Source organism: Typha angustifolia, chromosome 4 (genome assembly GCF_048772165.1).
Source record: "Typha angustifolia cultivar Huaian chromosome 4, ASM4877216v1, whole genome shotgun sequence".
Lineage (NCBI taxonomy): Eukaryota > Viridiplantae > Streptophyta > Magnoliopsida > Poales > Typhaceae > Typha > Typha angustifolia.
In genome coordinates, this window is record NC_133242.1 from 4,780,028 (window position 1) to 4,796,046 (window position 16,019).

Genomic DNA, 16,019 nt, shown 5'->3' on the forward strand with positions numbered 1-16,019 from the left:
AACACATGCCAATGACAACTATACTCTTCTCTTTTGTAAAGAGTCATTGCCCCCACATGACAATTGACAATTCAAGACAGATTCTACATTTTGAAGAATTCGGCAACCCACAGAAATAGGCTTCAATCCGTGTGGTGAGCCTATCAACAGAATCTTGTTTTATTAGGCACCTAAGGATCAAATTACGCAATTGTGATTTCCGTAATATTTGAATAACTAGACAGTGTCACTTAAGATTCTCTGCTACAAAACAAATAGAAGTTGGAGAATAAAGGAAGAATCAGTGTGACTACTACACCTTTGTCTAAATCGAGTACCTGGAACAATCATTGTGACTATTAATCTTTTTTTCTAATCGGTCTTTAAAGATAGTACAAAATAATCCTGATGCTTGTTTCCTAGTATAGAGAATGATATTGCATGAGGATACAAGGGAAAAGTATGAACTCCATGTGTAGATATACTATTCTTATTCCTCTCATTACCTGATCCTGAAACTCAAGAACAGTACGAGACCTTCATCTTGACTGACCAAACTACTTCCTGCAGAAGAGTTCTAAAATGTCAATATGCATATAAGCAAGCCCAAAAGAAGAACACACAAACAAAAGGAACTGAATTTGAAAAAATGAATCGACATACTTTACAACCTATTCATCTCTCTCTATATAAGGTGAACCAAAATGGCTGGAATATTTACCAAAAATATGGAGAAAAGCAATCTCTGCAATAATGTCAAAAACAGATGTACTTATGCAACAAGAAAAAGCATGGCTCAATGAAGAAAGAATGACGGGTAATAACACTACATTATAAGAAGAACTAAGGTTAAGATCAATCTTTGCTGGAAAATGCTTATGCTTGTAATTATGTTTAATGTGAAAAAGGAAGTATTGCAGCAAACATAATATGGGCTTCTCAAATTTGTGTTGGCCGCATGAAAAATTGATCATATCTTAAAACTTGATGATCTACAGAAATAACATTGCTAGGTTAACACTGAAGCGAAGTCATGTCTAGGAGGTAAATTCCCCCAGCATACCATCACTCTCAAGGTGGAATTCGACAACCATGCCATCACTCTCAAGGTCACTCCACAATTGACTTGCTATTATCCTATCCAAACTGCAATCCAGCCATAATCATTCTCAAGGTCGCTCCACCATTAACTCGCTATTATCCTATCCAACCTGCAATCCAGCCAAAATTTCTTCCTCTTGTGATGTCCTTATCTTCTACATATCTCAAAGAGGAACTAGTCCTTCCATAACAGAATGATTTGTAATTCCAACCACTGTCACACATGATTGATCATCCAAATCCAAGCCAAATAGAGCCAAGGATAATTCTCCAGTATATTGCATTAAAATCCTCACTCCTCTCTTTAGGTCCCTTCTCAGCAATGAGTCAAAGACAAATATAATCCCAATTCAAACGAAAAAAAAAAAAAAAAAAAGCAAAGCAGAAAATTTATCTTGAATTTGTTTATTTTTTATTTCTTAACAATGTCAAGGAAAAAAGAGAATAACCCTGGAGTTAGAATGAAGTCATGGAGGGTAGTCAATGCCATATTACATGCACATGTATCAGTGCAATTCCTCTTTTAGAAAATTAGTCGTAAGTCAATTATTTTTATTATATATTTGTTATTTATGGTGTTTAGGATTATATTTACTTTTTTGCAATTGTTTAAAGTGTTATTTGTTTATTGTCATTTATAAAGTTTATATATAGGCTAGCTTCTTACTGCATCGAAGTTAATGAAGAAATTAATTTTTTTTTATATTTATAAGAGTTTTTGGTATAAAACCCTAGTTAAGAATGGAGATATGAAACCTCATTTCTGTTCTTCTTTTATCATCATCATTCTTAGAATCGTAACAATCCTATTGTTTCACATCAGGGTACCTCAGAGTAAAGTGATAACTAAGAAGAGCATAGATTCAATGAGCCATTATTAGGAGTCTAAGTTCTTATTCGGCTATTTTGCAAGAATCAGTTAGGCATTGAGTAGATTAACAATCATTGCTCAATCTTGATTTTATGTTGTCAACATTTGGTTTAACCTTTTGTTTTAGCCTTTCAAAGTAAGAAAATAAAGATTAGTGTAAATCGATGTCAATGTATGTACTAAAATTTTGCACTATTCAACATTTCTTTTGATCCTTGGTGAGTTATTTTCACTTTAAAACACCAAATCCATGTCAAAACTATATAGATGCTTATCTTCAAATTGTACTTTCACAACTTACTAGAGATTCCTAAACTGCCAAATTTTGTACAAGTGAAATTATATACTTATAAATAAATTTGTTGTTCTTCTCTGGTGTATTTTAGATAAACATCCCTGTATCTTTTGGAATGTCACAAGGGAAAACAATTTGTTTACGTAAAAAAAAGAAAAATAAAAGATGTCATACTATACGGAAAAAAAACAATTTACATGAACTTTCCCAAGGATGACTTGAAGCAACGAAAAGGAAACAAATAACAATAGTCAATAAGGAAAAAGGATAAAGGCCAGAAGATTACAAATTACTGAAATGGTAGTAATCACAGACTCATATTTAACCCATCTCCAGGACAACTGACTTAAGCCAAAAATATACCTCCGTTGTACATGACAAATTAGAATCCCCTTGAAAATGGGCAAAAATCCGAGAATTTACTGGTTACGGATCTAAATATGCAAAAGATAACCCTGAAGCACAGTCAGGATGACGGAAGAAAAATACTAAGTTTCTGATATTTCCATATTATCTTAAGAGAAAAGGTTCTATACAAGGATCTCAAATGCAAGTAAGGCAAGTCAATAAGAAGAGTATCAATTATCTGATTCCATCAAAACAATGAAATGTTTACCAGACAGTATTATGCTACACATATGGATCTTAGTATTCAATGGTGAAATCCAGAAAACAAGTTCAAGATTTAAGGACAGAGAGAAACAAATTCAAGTAAAAGATAAATAGAAATTTTGAAAGGGAAAGGAGATGAATATTAACATGACACTCAGAATCATGTTTTCCAAAATCAGCCGATCCCGATCCTAGTTCGGTCTGGGATTGGCTAGTTTTGACTGAATCGGCCAAATAAGCTGAAACTATATTTTTTTTTAAAGATTCAGATTAAATTTAATAGATCTAACCTAGGAAACATTAGTAATTTATATCCTCAACTTTTTTTTCTTTTCAAGTTTTCAGTTTTTACTATTTATCTCTCACACACACTCTTTTTCCATCCCTCACACTTTACCGAGCTTATCCAGTGAGTCTCTGACTATAACGCACTCTAGTAAACTCAGGAAGTATTTTGTTTTAATCTATTGCCTTTTTTTCTCATTTCTCTTCTCTCTTTCTTACCCACTCTTTAATTCCCCCTTTTCTTATTGTTGAAAAACACCAATTGAAGAGAGAGATCTATCTTCATCTTATTTTTATAGCAGTAATTTATGGGCATAAAAATTTAATAAATTTAGCTCAAAATTTATCATAGTTTTGAGTAAATTTTTTTCTTTAGTTTTTAGGCTTTATATGTGAATAATTTTTATTTTCTTAATTTTCTATTATCTTAAAAACTTTCGTACATTTTAAATAATATTTATAATTTTACATAATTATAAGATAACAGACTCTGATACGAATAGTTTATATGACCGATATAGTTGAAATTACCAATTCATATCATTTTTTCTAATAGCCAATTCCGATCCTGATACCAAATTTTAGAACCTTACTTAGGATAACAATTAACTATTAACCTATTAACATGGTAGGTGTGGATCAACATAGGTCAACTTGCATTCGTGTCAAATAGACCCGTAATGGCCCGAAATTAGATATCCAATTTCAGTATGAAGTGGCACACAAAAACCACATCTTGATATGCTCTGCCATAGGATAACATGAGACTCCCCTGTATCAACTACCAATAGAACAATAGCTTGGTAGATCTATATCAATATAAAGTTGATACTGGATTAATGCTGCTACACATTTTGTTTAGTATCAACACTCATCTTTCATTATTCAATCACATTATGTTTGGAGAACAAATGATAAAATGAAAAGACAAAACACATGAGAAAACATGCTTTTGCGTTCCAGTTGGAATTGTCATTGAGATCATAATCTCACTAGAAACTGATAAACCTTTTGGCTGTGGCCAGTCTTAGCCACCATTTTATAAGCCAAAATCCTAAAAATCCATTTGGGAGTGAGAAAGCAACATATTTATTTTGTCCCTCCTGCCCTTTACCTATAAATAAGGGTAAGAAGAAATTTTATCCATCTTTGAATCTACACCACAATCATGTCAAGATTGATCAACATACCCTACATCATCAAATGATTCATTTATAAATTGCGACAAATTCTTTCTCATAATATTCATAAGTTATATGAAGCTTCTAGAGTATGAATAGGCTTTTAAGCATTCTCTAAAGAGCGTTATGCATCCTAATCAAGTTCCCAGATCTTAACAGTGACCAGAAATCATTCGATTATTGGCAATAATAGTTTGTTATTGTGTCTGCATGTCCAAAGAGGCAAGAGAACATAACCTATCAAATTTCAATGTAAAAATCAGTGATAAAAATGAAATATCTTATTTTCTTATACTAGATGAATAATTTAGAATTTCTGGGAAGAAATCCGGATATGTCAAAGATAAAATATCAATATTGTGCAACTCTGTGGAAGAAATCAACCAGCATCAGAGCATAATAGCTAGCAAAAAGGTAAAATACTAAAAAGTACTCTAGAATTTAGCAAAACTACAAAATATGGGACGCAGCTCAAAACCTAAGAATTCCAGATTACTGTGTTAAATAACTGTCTGTCTAGTGGAGGAAACATAAACATCATTCACTCATCTCTTTATGAGAACTAGATGCATCTACCCTGAAAACAGCCCAACAAAACAAAGCAAAGTTGTTAACTGTCATGCAACAAAGCATAAATTAATAAAAAGACACTAAAAATTACCAAATTCTAAAGCTGTTTAGATATGATGAACAGAATTATGTGAAATAAAACAAAGAAGAATGCCAGTCGTCACTAAAAGTTAGATCTAAAGACCATTTTAGCTTCAGAATAACAGAAAAAGAGGGCTTGGAATGGACCTCCAAGTACTAAAACATTAACTTAACCAAATACAACAATAAGAAAAAAATAACTAAGAAGAAACTACTAGAGCCAACAATTTGGGGTCAGTAACATGCACACTTTTCTTCCATTCAACTTAATTTAAGTAAATTTCTACATTAAATTAACTAATTAAGTGCTTTCATTTCTTATCTGTAGTGAAAAGAAATTCGTGGTATCTCAGCAGTCAAGTGCACTGCAGAGCGCATATGCAGTATATGGGTATTTATGTGGGTGCATGTGTGTCTTTACTTGATAATATCTAGCTAAATAGTGTGGCAATAGGATCTCTTGCTCATGTAAGTGTTGCCTGGCTTGAGCAGAGCTAGGCCCAATGTGGATGCAAGCACTGGTTTCTAAAACATTGAATTTTGGTCTTCTCCACTCTCATGAACACCTATATCAATTTTCAACAAAACCTCTCCTCCTTACCAATGCAGTCCGTGGTCTCCTAGTCACATTGAAACCATCTGAATCTGTTCTCCAATAAGTGATTACCTATGAGTGCTCACCCAAATTTGTGTGAGACTCATCCATTACTTATACTATCTTTTATACAACCCCAACTTTCGGTTATGATGTTTCATAGTCCATCGGTACAGAAACTGAAAGAAGAATGACATGAAACAAAGTAAAAGCACCTTTCTACTCCTCAGTACATCCCGCGGCTGTTGTTGAGAATTGAGCTGAGAGTCCCGAGCACCGCAAACGCAAGGAGGGGGCTAACATCGAGGGTATCGAACACCGGGGGTATAATATTGCGGAAGAGGTTGAGGTAGGGGTCGCAGAGGTCACGGATAGCGGAGAGCGGCTGGCGGTCCCAGGGGATGTTGGGGAACCAGCTGAGAAGAACCCGAACCATGAGGACCCCGCTGTAGATGTCAAGCCACTTGGCCATGCCGGAAGCGACGACAGTGAGCGGTGTGTTGAGGTAGCCGGAGGGGCGGTTGCGGAGGGCGGCGAAGAAGAGAGGGCCAACGGCGCAGGCGAGATTGCCGCGGAGGGAGCGCAGCTCCGCGAGCTCTGATGCCGATGGAGCCGCAGCCGCCGCTGCTGCGGCGATCCGGGAGAGGAGAGCGCGGGAGGCGGAGACGACGAGGGCGAGGAGGGAGGACAGGGTGGCAGTGGAGCTGGAGAAAAGGGAGGAGGGAGGAGAAGGTGGAGTGGAGAGGGAAGAGGAGGATGCCCGTACGCCTAGGGTTTTGAAGGAGGAGGGGGAGGGTTTGAGGCGGAGGTGGAGAGGACGAGGGCGAGGGAGAGGGAGGCGCAGCGAAGGGGAGAAGAGAAGGGTGGGATTGATTTCAGGGTTAGGTTTGGGGTTTCGGCGGAAGAAGGTGGAAGAGGTGGTGGAGGAGACGAGTGAGGCCATGGCTATGGTCGTGAGGTAGCTCCGCCTGCTCGGGAGGATGATTGCGCCCGACTGCCCGAGAAAAGAAGGGGAGAAGGGAAAGAGAGGGGGAATGGATAACCGCTGAGGGTTTTATTTATTTATTTATTAAAATGGCAATTTATTACCTCAGAAACGGAATGTATTCAAGGAGATACCCGGTGCATCCTTATATACCAAAACTACATAGCTATGCGGATAAAGCATCAACTGAATTGCCTACCTTGTTTCCTTTGGGACAATGGAAGGGGGAAGGGCCTCCATCTCCTTCGCTGGGACACAGTGACGTAGCCACGAAGAGCCAGCGGACTCGGTGTGCGCAAGTTAGACGCTGCCAGATGGGGACTGATAGGGAAGCTCGTGTTTCGAGTTTAGACGAAGACACTCTATGGGTTCAGATCGTGAAAGCAAAGTATGGAGGCATTCATCCCTGAAAGTAATGCAAAAGGAAAGACACGTCGCAGCTCTAGCGAACCTTGTGCAGGACTGCAGAGGAACTTAGAATGGGTTGTCGTATGCTGATTGGCAACGGACAGGACACGAATGCGGCAGATAACCCGTGGATCTCGTCGGTTCCGTGGAGTTGGCAACCACGGGTCATTCACCCAGACCTCACGCAGGAAAAGCTCACGCTGGCTGAGCTTTTATAAAGGAGAGAGGTTGATGGTTTCGGGATCACTCGGTTTGAGGGGGTGTAGAGCTAGCCTGTAGTGTTGCGACCATTAGGTTAACCAACGCCTCCTGTACTGACCAATGGATTTGGTGGCCGCACTACATGGGTTTGTCAAAGGCATGATCTATCTATAAATTCTTAAATCCCATGAGCAAGGAGCAGAGGCGAGAATGGCAGATTCTTTGGAAACTTTGGGTTGCACCAAGATTTCAACTGCAGAAAGATTATATGGAACAGGTTACCGACGAAGGTAATGTTTCACTCCTTTCGGTTAGAATGCAACAACCGTTGCTGCCTCTATGTGCTATTTGCCGAGACCAAGGGCCACCTACTGTACGACTATCGCTTTGCTAAGGAGGTATGGGAGATTGTGGCGAGGATGCGACCAACTATAGTGAGGTGGGAGAGCTTTGTGGAACAGGACTAGATTATAGCTTCATGGGGGAGGACTGGTGAGGAGGACGGCCTCACAAAAGTGCTGATAGCGACCACGTGTTGGGAAGTTTGGAAGCAACAGGGTATACATGCTTTTGATGGGACCAAGGAAGCTGCATGTGTGGTGGCCCGGCGGGCAGTCCACATGACAGAAAGCTATGTCTACTCTTATGTTAAGGAGCTACAAAGGGTATCGACGAAAGGGATAGGTTGGTCCAGACCAAAGAGAGGGTGGATTAAGCTGAATGTGGATGGGGCCTACAAAGACGGTTTATGCCAAGCTGGTGCGGGAACCGTTATTCGGGATGAACACGAGAATGTCCTGAAGCTGGCGTGGGCTCCGTTGGAGACAATCTCACCTTATACGCTAAAGCTTATGCCATGAGACTAGGCTTAAGTCTACTAGCCTTCAACGTGCATGTGGAGGTGGAGACGAACTCAGAGCAATCGATGAGGATATTAAGGGAGGAATATACCTACCCATGGCAGATCCGTAATATTATCCATGAGTGTAAAACCTTAATCAAGGATTTTAATGGGTGTAGTGTGTCTCATGTATGTAGAAAGGGTAACGTGGCTGCTGATTGGACAGCGAACCTTGGAATGGGCACCACCTGGACTATGGTCCTTGAAATTGACGAACAAATTCCTCCTAATTTGTGAGTGATACACTTAGGATTTTATCTAATTAGCTAAATCCACCTCTGCACAATTTCAAAAAAATATTTGTAAAATATTCGACACATATCCAAATAATATCAAACTAGTTGGATAAGGTCGACAACCTTTAGATCTACAACTTTGATATAGATGACTTCTCCAGATTCGAAATATATCTATGATAAAATGAAAGATTAATCCAAAAGGTATTCGGAAAAAATAAGGAATACTGGTATAGTTGGTTTGTTAAGGGGGTTTCATATTGTTTTAGGACTTGTTGACTAGCCTCTATAAATATGTGGATGGCACCCAACTTTACATTGCTATTGGATTCTTAATTTCTTGCCTCATATTTTCTCTCTAGACTCCTCCTTCCTCCCTCTTCACCATTCTTCCACATCTACCGTTGGTAAGGTTTCTCCTCACTTCTAATCTCCCTCGACTGTCGAGCCACCCCTCTTCTTTGGGATCTCGACCACTTCATTCCCTTCGTCTACTTCCCTTAACCACTTCCACAATCCACCCTCATCTCCATACCCATCCATAACCCTAACATCCACTCCACCTATCACCACCACCATCACCCACATTATTCTATATTTTCGTCCCTGCTACAGTTTGAATCTGCGGAGGGCATAAATACAAAAGTTGTAGATTAGGAAGATATGGATCCAACCCAATTAGTTTCGTAATTTTCTAACTACCAGAGAATATCTGAAAAATATTTTTCATTGTTGTGCGGACTGTTTCCTATAATAAATTCAGATCTTAAGAAATTATTCCGTAGCCGATTTTTTGGTTCTAGATCCCATCAATTTGGTATCCGAGCTTTAAAAAATTGGTATCAGAGCCCTAACAGTGAGTTTTGATTGAGATGGAGGTTTCTTCATCTAGAATAGTTAAAAGATAGCTTAGTAAGCTCCTTTTGATAAAAAAAATTGTCAACCATGTCATCTACTTTAATGGTTAAGTCAATTATCTGGAACTACTGAGGTGTTCTTAAGAAAGATGCCCTAGATCGGTGTTGGGATCTCGAAAGGGACTATAAGCTATATTTTATCTATTTAGTAGAAACTCATACTAATTGGGCGAAAGGCCTAATAGTAGGTAGAAATTTTGGGAGACGTTGGTCTTATTTTGCCATCCCTACTATGGGAGCATGGGGGGAATAATTGATTTGTGGAGACCTACTATTGGGTGGGTTGATATGGTGGCGAATTCTAGATTCACAGTGCATATGATCATCTCTTCGCTGGAGGGCCAACTTGGCAACTATAATGTAAGCAAGCAACCACTTAGGCGAGCAACAAGTGTTATAAAGGGAGCTAAAATCCATGGGTTGTAGCTGGTGATTTTAATGCTATACTAACTGTGGAAGACAAATAAAGCTCTAAACCCACAAACTTAGGACCAAAAGCAAAAGCATTCAGAGCTTTTATGAATGGGGTCGGGTTGTGTGATTTGGGGTTTGAAGAGATACCTTTCACCTAGTGCAACAATAAGTTTGGGTCGAACCACACATGGGTGCAGCTTAATCAGGTGCTAACCAATGCTGAGTGGCTAGATCGATTCAGAATGAACAAGGTGGTCCATCTAGATAGACTGACTTTAGATCGTGCCCCATTATTCTTCACCTTTGCCAAGGATGCTCAATTGGGAGCTCGATCTTTCAAATTTGAAAAACTTTGGATGGAATATGAACGTTGTCGGGATATCATGGAAAACGTCTAGACGAAGAAGTGCAATAAAGGGCCACTGCATGCTTTTGTTCATAAGGTGGGTATCTTGTAAAGGACCTTGAGAGATTAGAGCAGACGAGCGATAGGGTACATGGAGCAATAACTTAGTAAAGCTAAACAAGCTATTAGGGAGCTAGAAGAAGATGTAAACATGGGCTTGGACGATTCAGAAAAGGCAAAGCTAAGAATTCTCTATAATTTTAAAAAGAACTCTGAACCATCACAATGAACTTAAAATGGCTTCATCGATCAAGGCTCCACTGGGTGCAGGAGGGTGATCACAACACGCGGTTCTTCCACCTAACTACAACGCTTCGTGCCCAAAGGAATAGGATTGTCGGTATAATGGATCAAGCGGTGATTGAGACGAGTTTCACCATGCACTATGAGAAGCTGTGGAGCCCCCTAAAGATAGCAAACATAAATTCTACACTATAGGAGACCCTACCACAACTACTTGTCCTCGACGACGCTACGGTAGTAGACTTGGTCAAGCCAGTCACAAAGCTCGAGGTTCGGGAGACAGTGTGGAGTCTACCGTAGGGCAAGGCCCAGACCCAAATAGTATGCAAGTTGAGGTCTTCACGACATACTAGACACCATCAACCCTTCCCTGTGCGCTGTAGTGCTGCAGTTTTTTGAGAAGGGGACTCTCCCGGCAAGTTGAGGTTGAACCTTTCTCACACTAATATCTAAGAAGGAGAATCCAGTGTCAATGAAGAACTACAGACCTATCACATTATGCAACTCGGCTTATAAAATAACAACAAAGTGCTAGTGCGACGGTTGAAGCCATTCTTGCCGAAGCTCATTGGGGAGGAGTAAGTGGTTCTTGTTATAGGAAGGTCGATACATGACAACACTCTAGCAGCATAAGAGATGGTGCATTCCATCATGCAAAAACATGGTGAGCCGCTATTGATGATGATTAAGCTCAACATAAAAAAGGTATATGATCGACTATCCTGGGAGGCTGTGACTCGCACCTTAAAGCTGATGTTGTTTCCACCTAAATGGAGGGAATGGATTGCAACTTGCATATGCTCACCGAGGTTCAGCATTCTGATCAACGACCAATCGAGTGACTGGATTACACCATATATAGGATTGTGGCAGGGGGATAAGCTCTTCCCCACCTGTTCATTATATGTTCATGGATCCTAACCTCGCTATTCAATGAGGAGACGGCGAGAGGAGGGATGGAAGGCTTCAGCGTGGCCAATGGGTAGATAACACACCTATTGTATGTTGGCGATCTATTGGTGGTTCCAAGGGTAAACGAGGCGAATGCGAGGGCACTATAACGTATAATTGATACATATACATTGCTCACTAACTAGAAAATTAATGTGGAGAAATTTAAAGTATTCCTCCCCATTTGGATGGAAGAATCGACAAAGATTAGCTCAGCCAACGTGCTGTCGCTAAAGCTTGCTAAGATGCCTTTCACTTACTTAGGAGTGAAGGTCTCTAGCTAGGAAATCCTTACCCTCAGACACTCAGACCTCATTAATTAGGAGTATCCTTGTAACAACCCAATCCCAAAAAAAAAAAAAAAAATTCATGGGCACGACGCGACCGGCCACACTGTGGCCGGCCTCGTGCCCATGCCAGCTGCTCATGCAGCTTGGTGGGGCGCCAAGCGCCTGCGGCCGCTGCCGCAGCCAACTGGCTGCGGCCAGCTGGGCGCGGTGGGCCCCGGCGCCGCCACTACTCCTCCTCCACCACCTTCCCTCTCTCTCTCTCTTTAAATCTCTCTCTATCTCTCTCTCTCTCTCTCGAGGCTCTCTCTCTATCTCTCTCTCTCTCGCCGAGGCCGGTCGTCGCTGTCGCCACCTCCACGAGCACCGGTGAGCTCCTCTCTCTCTCTCTCTCTCTCTCTCTCTCTCTCTCTCTCTCTCTCTTTCTTGCCCGCGGGTGGGCTTGTCGGAGTCGAGCCACCGGCGAGAGGCCGGCCGCTGGCTGGCTAGCAGCGGCCGGTGCCCTCCCCGCCGGCCCGGGTCCGCAACCGCCTCCCTCACCTCCCCTCTTTCTTCTCTTTCTCTTCTGTTCTTCTTCTTCTTCTTCTTCTTCTTCTTCCTCTTCTTCTTCTTCTTCTTTCTTTCCTTCTTTCTTTCTTTCTTTTTCTCCTTCTTCCTCAGCTCCTTCTCTTTCGCCCAGCACTGATGGCAGATGTGATTAATTTATTAATTAATTAGTTTATTTAGGTTATTTATTTAGGTATTTTTCTTCTTAATTAATGCAAATAGATTATTTAGACATGAACTATGTTAATAATATTATATATCCTTCAATATAATTTTATTAATGATAATTTTTATCATTAATGATTAATTGGGTATAAATATATGTAATACTTATATTTATATATTTATTTACATATCTATTAGATTAATAGATAGATTTGTAAATTATAATTATTAGATTTATATTCTAATATTCTTATGATCTACATTTTAAGTAATTCTATTAATTTATTATACATTATTATTTTGTAACAAATAAGATAATGACTACATAGTCCCTAATTAATCAAGATATAATTTAATTATAATTAGGTTTTTATCTATATTTATATTTTATTTATAATTAAAATCTAGTCAATCATAAAAATAAGTAGAAATTCTAAAATCTAATAAATCATCATATTTTACTCGAACGGATTATAATGGGATAAACAACTAACTTTATGTTACTTAAACATTTTCAGATCCTGAACCCCTTATTTGAGACCCCGTTGTCCTTGCTAGCGAGAAGTGTCACACGGTTGATGGGCGGATGTAAGGGATACGTGGTTTGTATCTTCTGATCAGTGTGAGTAGTCTTATCCCCTAGATCCCTTTCTCAAATTAGGTTATATTATATATTATGTACATGCATGTTTTGGCCTCCAGCATGATTATATGACTTTATCTAGAGATGATTACTGTCGAGCATATTTTTATCATGCATGTAATTAGGCTGATCTTTGATATGAGCATGATAATGATAAATAAGGATGGTTGGAGTTTGCATTACATCATTTTTCTCTTGATTCCTGTTCCACCTAAATTCCTGTTATGCATTGACTTGTTATCGTACTGGATATATGCATATGATCTATCATTTAGAAGGAAAGCATGAAATGTGATTGATAGGATAGTTGATAGAAAGCGTGAGGATACCCGAGTGGGCGCGAGGGTTAGGACGCGCTTGGTGGATGATTGATCGCTCGACATGGTCGCGATCCTGTTGGCCTTACGTCTGAGGTCGTTAGTCTGTGTGCGCAGCAGACATTCGGACACATGCCGTTCGCCAGGGCATATGTGGCGAGTTATCCTCACGAGATTTCTATCAGCTAGAAGGGTGCCCGGTCTGGATGGATGTTGATACCCTAGCGGATGGCAGGGTATGGTTATATTTAAGATACTCCTTGCGGATGGCAGAGTATGCTCTGAGCCTTCGGGCATGATGTTGAGACCGGGTACCGGGTGTTGACTGTGCACAGTGGTCTAGTATGATGATATTATACCGAGATGTCGGTGATGATCGTGATGTTGAGAAATGCATATGATTTCATTATCATTCGGTTACCTGATTATCGAGTGGTCAATATGCATCATATATGGTTGCATTTGATATCATAGCATAGTCATGATCGACATGCATCATGTGTCATATTTGAGAGAGAGTTATGATGATAGATGACATGGAGATTTGTTCACTCATGGTCGAGGATTATATACTTTTATCAGTTATGACATGTTATCTACTTTTCATTTATATATTATTGAGGATACATTCATATACTCATTCATGACATGATACTCTTTCTGATTCATATTATCCAGTACATGATTTACTCTCTGTTTGGCATCACTGATTTGGGGTAAGGTCTATTCACTGAGCCTTTTGCTCATGACTCTCTTTATTTCTTTTCTAACCCCCCTCAAATATGTGGTACGTGATAGCGACTTGAGAATATATTTTAGAGTGATGATGAGGTGAGCTATAGATGCGAGATGGTATAGATGATAGTTTATATAGAAATCGAGTTGTACCAATATTTGATATTTGTACTCTTTTGTATTAGACAATGATTTGTATAATACAGGTCAAATCATAGAGTAACCTTGTATTAGTTATTTTAGTTGTATCTTGATGGTTTGTTGTGGCCTGTGTGGGTCCTGCCAGATTATGTGGCGGTCTAGTGTATATTATTGTGGACTTTGATATTCATATACTAACAGGTTTATTTGGTTAAGAGTATGATTTATTTGGTGATGGATTATGTAATCATGGATATGTTAGTAGGTGTTATTTGATGATGTCATGATTGTATGTGCACAAGAGAGTATCTGTGCGTGACGGGCCCCGCCCGACCTGTCTTGTGCGCCGCGCGTGCTGTGTGGGCGCGTGGGCGTGCACGTGCCGTGCCGGGCGGGGGCGTTACAATCCTTTCCATGGCTAGTAGGATTACCTTGGTCTAGGGAGTTCTCACCACCATTCCTTACTATTGGATGGGATCAAGGTGGCTTCCAAACACGACGTTAGGCAATGTCATGAAGATCGTTGGCTCTTTCATTTGGGAGAAGGCGGTGAACCGATGTGGGCTACACCTAGTGAGTTAGGACACATTATCAAAGGCAAAAAAGAAAGGCAAACTCGGTCTGCGTTGCTTATGGACCACCAGGAAGGCCCTAATGGGAAAGCACGTGCTCAACATGCTCCACCGGAAGCAAGTTTCGTGGGTGACTGTCATGCTCCACAAGCATGACAAACTGCCGGCGTGGTCAGGGGGAAGGAGAAAAGAGCTTCTTGGATTTGGAGGGGTTTGGTCCGAACTATTAAGGATCTTAACAACGGGTTCCGAAGATGTATTGACAATGGGCAGGATATGTTGATGTTAATAGAACCTTGGATCACCGAGCTACCGCTTATTCGCACCCCATGCTACGTGCATGTAGAGCTTCTGGATGAACAAACCAAAGTTAAGGATATGTTAACCGAACGAAGTTGGAACGTGGAGAAGCTTCAATGGTGTTTTGGAGAGGACTTAGCTTTTAAAATATTCACGATGCACCATAGGGGAAATGAGCTAGACAATTTGTGAGTCTAGGTTCTAGATGATGACGACAAAGCTAAAACTAGTCCATCTACAACTACATGCGACAACAAACAACGGACAATTGCCTAGGTTGGGCCAAGCTTTGAAAGTTAAATTTGGCACCAAGGGTCTAGCTCTTCATCTAGAAAATTTTCTGGGGTTAGGTACTGATGTGTTTTCTGTATGGCACTGGTTGCGGGCCAAATGGAAATTGTGAGCTCTCGGTCTATTCAGAGAGACCATAGAACATCTATTCTTTAGCTATCGGTTTGTCGAGGAAGTTTGGAAAGAGGTAGATAGCTACCTTGGTATGGAAGGGAGACAACAAACGAAGATCGATGAGCACTGGATCCTCTCGGATTGGGACAGAGGTGGAGACAACAATGCTGAGGCAAAGGCTACCATAGCTACGAGCCTATGGGAGATCTAGAAGGCACGGAATGGAAGGATCTTTCGAAGCGAGCGGATCTCGATCATGGGTGCTGCAAGGGTGGCAGTGCAATGAATATGGCTGGAAAGGGAAGGCCAAGAGCAAGCAAAAGAGGTGGGAGGCGTGCGAAATGGAAGGATCTTTTGAAGCGAGCGGATCTCAGTCGTGGGTGTTGCAAGGGTGGCGGTGCAACAAATATGGCTGGAAGGGGAAGGCCAAGAGCAAGCAAAAGAGGTGGGAGGCGTTGCCAATTGGTTAGATAAAACTTAATATGGGCGTGGCTTATGTCGAGCATAAGTATCAAGGGGGAGCTAGGTATGTTATCTAAAATGAGAAAGGAGAGCTGGTTGTAGCGGCAGCGGAACCAATAGCCAAGGAGTCCCTGGAATTTAGTGAGGTAATAATGTCAATGGTCCATGGGCTATGGAAGCCAGTGGTAAGGGTGATAGGGTGGTTGTCAAATCA

At 40.5% G+C, this 16,019-nt stretch overlaps 1 protein-coding gene across 1 annotated transcript; it reads right to left on the minus strand.

The window, feature by feature from the left end:
- Positions 1–318: 318 nt before the first annotated feature.
- Positions 319–6,618, minus strand: LOC140758924 (uncharacterized). Its single transcript, XM_073095329.1, has 2 exons — positions 5,786–6,618; positions 319–543 (listed from the first exon to the last, which is right to left on the minus strand). Exon 1 carries the CDS (start codon positions 6,511–6,513, stop codon positions 5,797–5,799), a length of 717 nt encoding a protein of 238 aa, XP_072951430.1. The 5' UTR covers positions 6,514–6,618; the 3' UTR covers positions 319–543; positions 5,786–5,796.
- Between the last annotated feature and the right edge of the window lie 9,401 nt (positions 6,619–16,019).